Below are 7,512 nucleotides of genomic sequence, written 5' to 3'. Positions count from 1 at the left end.
ACAATGTTCATTGCACACTACTTACGATAGCCAGGACGTGGAAGCAACCTAAGTGTCCATTGACAGATGAATGGATAAAGAAGATGTGGCACATATATACAATGGAATATTACACAGCCATAAAATGAAATAAAATTGAGTTATTTGAGTGAGGTGGATGGACCTAGCGTCTGTCATACAGAGTGGAGGAAATCAGAAAGAGAAAACAAATACCGTATTCTAACACATATATATGGAATCTAAAAAAAAAAAAATGGTACTGATGAACCTAGTTGCAGGGCAGGAATAAAGATGTAGACATAGAATGGTTTTGAGGGCACTGGGAGGGGGAAGGGTAAGCTGGGACAAAGTGAGAGAGTAGCATTAACACATATACACTACCAAATGTAAAATAGATAGCTAGTGGGAAGCAGCCGCATAGCACAGGGAGATCAGCTCGGTGCTTTGTGATGACCTATAGGGGTGGGATAAGGAGGATGGGAGGGAGGCTCAAGAGGGAGGGGATATGGGGACATATGTATGCATATGTCCCCATATCCCTGATTCACTTTGGTGTACAACAGAAACTAACACAGTATTGTGAAGCAATTATACTCCAATAAAGATGTATTAAAAAAAATTCTTGTTTCCCAGCAGGCTCTGCGGTGTAAGAGCTAAAGATGTCGGAAAGTGATGTTAGAGGTAAACAGGTCATGTAGCCTTGGCAGCAGCTGAGGCTGGTGGGCAGGGCTCCGGCTGCCACCGACAGGAGAGAGGAGCTGCCTACCGCCGTCAGCCTGGGTTGCAGGCACAGCTGCTGCGGGGTGGACAGCCATGGCCAAGGACATCCTCGGTGAAGCAGGGCCGCACTTTGATGAGCTGAACAAGCTGCGGGTGTTGAACCCAGAGGTTACCCAGCAGATCATAGAGCTCAAGGAAGAGTGCAAGGACTTTGTGGACAAAATTGGCCAATTTCATAAAATAATTGGTGGTTTAATTGAGCTTGTTGACCAACTTGCAAAAGCAGCAGAAAATGAGAGGATGAAGGCCATTGGTGCTCAGAACTTGCTCAAATCTACAGCAAAACAGAGAGAGAAAAAAAAAAAAAAAAACAAACACAGAGAGAAGCCCAACAGCAGCAACTCCAGGCACTAATAGCAGAAAAGAAAATGCAGCTTGGAAGGTATCAGGTTGAGTATGAAGCTTTGTGTAAGGTAGAACCAGAACAAAATGAATTTATTGACCAATTTTTTTTTCAGAAATGAACTGAAAATTTCATTTTCTAGCAGAAGGGCAAAAAAAGAAAAGAAAAACTACAACCCCCAAACCAAAAAAACCTCTGTACAATTCCACTGACTTGACTAATGACCCAAGTGTGTCGTGTGACATGGTGTGTGAGGAATGCAGCAACTCTGAAGGAAATAAAACAAATCTGGGGGAGCTTGTTTCAGATGTCAGTGCCTATCTGCAGGCGAACACCCAGTGGCCATTGTGGTCCAGGTTCTCACCTCTTGCATTCTCAGTCTGAGCTGAGCAGCCTGTAAACTTTTTTTTTTTTTTGTAAATTCACAAAGCCTTGGAAGGAAAAGCAATAAATTATTTTTTTTTTAAAAGAAGACATTTCTAATGGCACTGGTTGCATGAATGAATCAGGATAATCTTATTTCTGTAAGATGTGTTCACCACTCTGTGCTGCGTATTACACACTCCCTATGGAAACATGTAAAATATGTCAAGACTGCTAGTGGCATGAATGAATCCGTATCATGTTTTTGTGTGGAACAGTGTGTTTCCCACTCTGTACTGCATGTTATACACTCTCCCAAGTCCTAGCCCGAGCCCAAGGCTGAATTTAAATCCAACAACAAACACCAACATGAATACAAACATGAACACGTACACAAACCAGACCCAACTCCAACACTGAATCATGACCTTATTCCTGCCCTAATCCTCATCCTAACCATAATTTTCTATCCCTAATTTTGATTCTATCATCCTGCCCATCTTCACCATCAACTGATAATATAATCTTGACCTTGAATTTGAACTTAATCTTAAACTTGATCTCACACTTGGTGTGACCAACTGCAAACCTTGAACCTTTTTAGAACTGTAAGAATATCATTTAAAAAAAAAGAATATCATTATGACCATTTCTTTCATTGGGGATTTGACCTTGATCTTGGCATTAACATAATTTTGAACTTGATAGAGATCCTTGTCTCCTGCTATGTTTCAAATATTTGTGTCCCCTCGAAACTCATGTTAAAATTCTAATGCCCATTTTATGTGTATTAGGATGTGGGACCTTTGGGAGATAATTAGGTCAGGAGGGCAGAGCCCTAATGAATGAGATTAATGCCCTTATAAAAGAGGCCCAAGGGAATTCCCTGGCAGTCCAGTGGTTAGGACTCAGCACTTCCACTGCAGGAGGCACAAGTTCAATCCTGGCCGGGGAACTAAGATCCGCAAACTGCGTGGCACAGCCAAAAAAAAAAAAAAAAAAGAGGCCTGAGAGAGCGCCCTCACCCCTTCCACCATGTGAGGATATAAGAATTCTGCAACAGGGAAGAGGGTTCTCACCAGAACCCAACCATAGCACCCTTATCTTGGATTTCTGGTGCCCAAATAAATTCATGTTGTTTATAAGCCACCCTGTCTGTGGTATTTTGTTATAGCAGCCTGAACAGACTAAGACATGTCCCTATCTTCCTGATAGTCTTCTTAATAACTGATAATTTGATTTCTCTTGATCTTGACCTTCACCTTTCCTTGACCTTGACCTTTTCAGACTAATATCCTATATCAGACTATATTTTCATATCTCTGACATTGACTATTTGAACCAGGCTTATATTTTACCTTGATCTTGACCTCACCTTGACCTTGACCCCTTTCAGGCCCATATCCTGTCCTTATCATGACAACTTTCGGTATCACTGAATGATTATCTTAATTTGACCTTAACCCTCACCTTTATATTGACTGGTACAGACCAACTCCTGTCCTTCACAATCTTCAATGTTGGTTTCTACCCTGACTGAAAACTTAAACTTGAATTTGACCCTGAATATGAACTTCACCTGGCATTTTTCTTGACCTTCATCTATTCCAGTTTTGTGCTCTGTTCCTATCATCCTGAAATTCTCTACGACTAATAATTTTCCTTTGACCTCAACTTAATACCTTTAACTTTGCCTTGACCCTTATTTTAAACAAATCCTGTCCGCTATCTACTGTACTGATCCTTTCTATCACTAATTTTTAATATGACCTTGATTTTGGCTTTTTATGATACTGAACTTGACCATGGCCTAATTTTGACCTTCACCCTTTTCAGAACCATAGTCTCTGTAGAAATATTATCCTCCCCATTTCTAATAATGAGTGAGAATTTGACCTTGATCTTGTTGACTTGACTTTGAAATTGACATAATCTTGAACTTGATATAAACACTAGTTGAATATATCGTGTCTCTGACTGTCTTCCTGAATTACTCTCTCTGTGACCAATAATTTGACCTTGGCCTGACATTGTGACCTGACTGTGAACTTGACTTTGCCCTTTTTCACCCATGTTCCTCTTTTCACCTATGTCCTGTCCCTTACAATTGTCTTGATCTTCTCTATTACTGACCAATAATTTGTCCTTGGCTTAAACCTCAACCTTGCTCTTGCCCTTGCCCTTTCCCTCGAACTTGATCTGGACTTGACCTTGACTCTTCTCAGACCTATATCCTGTATCCTGACAATTTTTATTACTGACTGATTATGTGACCTTGATCTGGGCTTTTACATTGACTCTGTTTCAGATCAAACCCTGCCATTGACCATCATCAATGTATATTTCTATCACTGACTAATAATTTGACCCTGACCTTGACCTTTTGAAGACCCATATACTGTCCTTGACTACCATCCTCACAATTTCTATCACTGCCTGAAATTTTTACTACAGTTGAGTTTGGCCTTGAATATCACCTTGAATTTGACCTCAGGTTGACCCTGGCCTCAATGCTTTTCAGACTCTTATCCTGTGTTGGGTAAAGAACCTATACCACCACCCCTGCCACTCTCAGGTGCCACAGACCAAAAGTAGCAGTGAGGTCAGGACACGTGGACAGATGAAAGCCAGCACATGTGCAATTCAAGCAGGAGTCATCTTGGATGGTGGAAAGTCTATAGCCCATTATTCTGAATAGCCAAAGATTAGCATATCACCACCATTCTGGTGGCCCAATCTGGCTGCCAGGTCAGAAAATGCATCCCTACCCACATCAGTATGCAATATCTACACCACAGGCTGACTTCCTGGAACTTCAACCTGGCCACTGGGACCCGCAACAGCCTCATCACTGAGACCTAGAACACTGTGGGCCATCTGGTCACCTCCTTATATGGAGTGGCAGGAAGGCCTGGATCCCCATGTGCCCCCACTCCAGACCCAGGCAAGGAGGGTACAGTCCAGGCCTTCAGAAGAGGACTTGGAAACATTTTCAGGAAGCTCATCAGATGACCCAATACCATACATCCTACTCCTGGTCTCCTGGGACAGTCTTAGCTGGTGGGAGGGTCCCCCACATGCCAATCAACCCACCTGCACTATCCCAGGTAATACCTGAACAGTGACAGTGGCCTCCCTCCCCTATGTGTAAGTAAATATGTGGCAAATGTTTTCCCCTGCCACATTGGGCATAGCAGAACAACCCTGCCATCATTGCCAGCCTCCTGAAACTCTGCCTCATGCCATAAAGGCCAGATTCAATTCCATTCCAGGGACACCCAGAGGTCTGGAGGAGCCACATAAAGGCAAAAGCCAGTCAACTCCCAATAGCCATCTTGAGCAGGAATAGGCCTATTCCAGGTCCTTGCGTGGGGGCAAGAACTCTGCCACTTACCTGGCCTCATCCCAATTCCTCTCATAATCTTGGCCTGGGAAGGTTGAAGTGGCTGACTTGGGATAGTACCTCTTCTGAAGGGAGAACTAGAAAAAATGTCAACGTGTACATGTAGCAACCATGCCCCATGTGGTCTCATGGCAGTGTTAGGGTACTCTTCTTGGGCCTCTGGCCATCTCCACAAAGGGGAACTTAGAAGAAATTTTAGGAAGCACATCCAGCAACTGAGTCCCATGAGGAGCCACAGCAGGGCCAAGCATTTGGAGAATTCACATTTCCTGATTTTAAAACTTATTACAAAGCTACAGTCATCAAAACAACGTGGTACTGGAATTTTAAAAGACATGTAGACCAATGGAATAGAATAGAGAGCTCAGAGATAAACTCTCACATATATGGTCAAGTGATTTTTAACAAGGGTGCCAAGGCCATTCAATAGTGAAAAGGATAGCCTTTTCAACAAATGGTGCTAGAAAATCTAGATCTCCACATGCAAAGGAATGAAGTTGAACCCTTACCTAACACCAAATACAAAAATTAACTCAAAATGGATCAAAGAACTAAACAGGAGACCTAAAATAATATTAAGCTCTTAGAAGAAAACATAGTTGAAAATATTCATAACATTATATTTAGCAATGATTTCTTGGATATGACACCAAAACATAAGCAACAAAAATTAAAATAGGTAAATTGGACTACATCAAAAGTTTAAACTTTTGTGCATCAAAGAATATAATCAATGGAGTGAAAATGCAACCCACAGAAAGAGAGAAATAGTTTCAAATCATATATTTGATGACTTTAATATCCAGAATATATAAAGAACTCCTATAGCTCAACAAAAAAAAACCCCAAATACCTTGATTTAAATATGGACAAAAGACTTGAATAGACATTTCTCCAAAGATGATATTACAAATGACCAACAACCATATATAAAGAAGCTCAACATTACTAATCATTAAGGAAATACAAATCAAAACCACAATGAGATATCTGCACACCCACTAGGATAGCTGCTATCAAAAAAAAAAAAAAACAGAAAATAACAAGTGTTTGTGAGGAAACAGAGATATTGGAACCTTCCCGTACTGCTGGTAGGAAGGTAAAATAGTGCAGTCACTATGAAAAACAGTCTGGCAGTTTCTCAGAAAAATAAAAATATAATTACCATATGAATCAGCAATTTCCCTTTGTGTATATGGCCAAAAGAATTAAATACAAGGTTTCAAAGAGATATTTGTACATCCACATTCATAGCAGCATTGCTCAAAATAGCCAAAAAGGAGAAGCAACCCAAGTGATTGATGAATGAATTAACAAATGTGGTATAGCCATACAATGGAATATTATTCAGCCTTAAAAGTTAATGAAATTCTGACACACATTAAAACATGGGTAAAAACTTAAGACATTATATGTTATAGCAGGAAAAATAAGGCACAGACCAACATCAGAGAGACCTGAGACATCCAGTAGTAACCCACAGGGTCCTTTCTCAGTCTCACAGAACATATTTCATCTTCAGATCATGAATCACCAAAATTGTGTGAGACATCTTGGTCTCAGTGGAGCCACAGCCTCATCTGAGGAAGAGTTTGTAATGCCTTTCTGAGTACACCACCAAAGGCAGGTTGCATAACCGGTCTCAACAGTAGAAATCAAAGAACATAACTGAAACCAATTGCAAACCGTCAATCTGTACGTTTTCTAAAATCAGTACTGATAAACTGCTAAGGCTTCATCCTCATGTTCTGCAGACCCTAGCACAGATCTATATCAATCACTAGTTAGCCACATTTCATTCCGTTTTTGCCAAGAGTCAGAACCAAGACACTGGTGTTTCAAAGATAAACCAGGGTTGAAACAGAGTACCTGAGATTAGACCTGTACTTACATGGTCCAAGTCTCTGACTGTTAGTCAAGCATTTTGAATTACAAACCACTCATTATCCTTCCTTCTGAATCATTCAACATTTATAAAATAAAAGAAGTAGAAAGATATTACTAATTATTTGTATCTTGCAATGAAGGATAGATATTGCTTGAAAGAAACATTTCAGTTTACCAAATATTACAATACAGACTTATTCATAACCAAGTACAAACATGACAACTGGAAAGAAGAGAAAGGGAAATCTCTCCCAGCAGCCTCAGGAGCAGCAGATTAAATCTCCACAATCACTTTGATGTACCCTGCATCTGTGGAATACCTGAATAGACAACGAATCATCCCAAATTGAGGAGGTGGACTTTGAGAGCAAGATTTATTATTTTTTCCCCTTTTCCTCTTTTTGTGAGTGTGTATGTGTATGCTTCTGTGTGAGATTTTGTCTGTATAGCTTTGCTTTCACCATTTGTCCTAGGGTTCTATCCTTCCTTTTTTTTTTTTACTTTTTTAAAAATAATTTTTATTAATAATTATTTTTTTATTTTGATTATTTTATTTTACCTTACTTTATTTTCTTTTCTTTTATCCTCTTTCTTTCTTTCTACTTTTTCTCCCTTTTATTCTGAGCCGTGTGGATGAAAGGCTCTTGGTGCTCCAGCCAGGAGTCAGTGCTGTGCCTCTGAGGTGGGAGAGCCAACTTCAGGACACTAGTCCACAAAAGACCTCCCAGCTCCAAGT

General features: G+C 40.3%; 1 protein-coding gene across 1 annotated transcript; it reads left to right on the top strand.

Moving 5' to 3' along the window:
• The first annotated feature begins 543 nt into the window (after positions 1-543).
• LOC132518671 (intraflagellar transport protein 20 homolog) lies at positions 544-1,563 on the top strand. The gene has a single exon (XM_060146652.1). It carries the CDS (start codon positions 814-816, stop codon positions 1,132-1,134), a length of 321 nt encoding a protein of 106 aa, XP_060002635.1. The 5' UTR covers positions 544-813; the 3' UTR covers positions 1,135-1,563.
• The last annotated feature ends 5,949 nt before the right edge of the window (positions 1,564-7,512 follow it).

This window comes from Lagenorhynchus albirostris, chromosome 3 (genome assembly GCF_949774975.1).
Source record: "Lagenorhynchus albirostris chromosome 3, mLagAlb1.1, whole genome shotgun sequence".
In the NCBI taxonomy this organism is placed as follows: Eukaryota; Metazoa; Chordata; class Mammalia; order Artiodactyla; family Delphinidae; genus Lagenorhynchus; species Lagenorhynchus albirostris.
Note: the sequence above shows the minus strand (reverse complement) of the source record. Positions and strands in the feature narration are given on the sequence as shown.

What these genes read in the sequence shown, in the direction of transcription:
- LOC132518671 (XM_060146652.1), top strand. Translation starts at nt 814, where the DNA reads ATGGCCAAGGACATCCTCGGTGAAGCAGGGCCGCACTTTGATGAGCTG.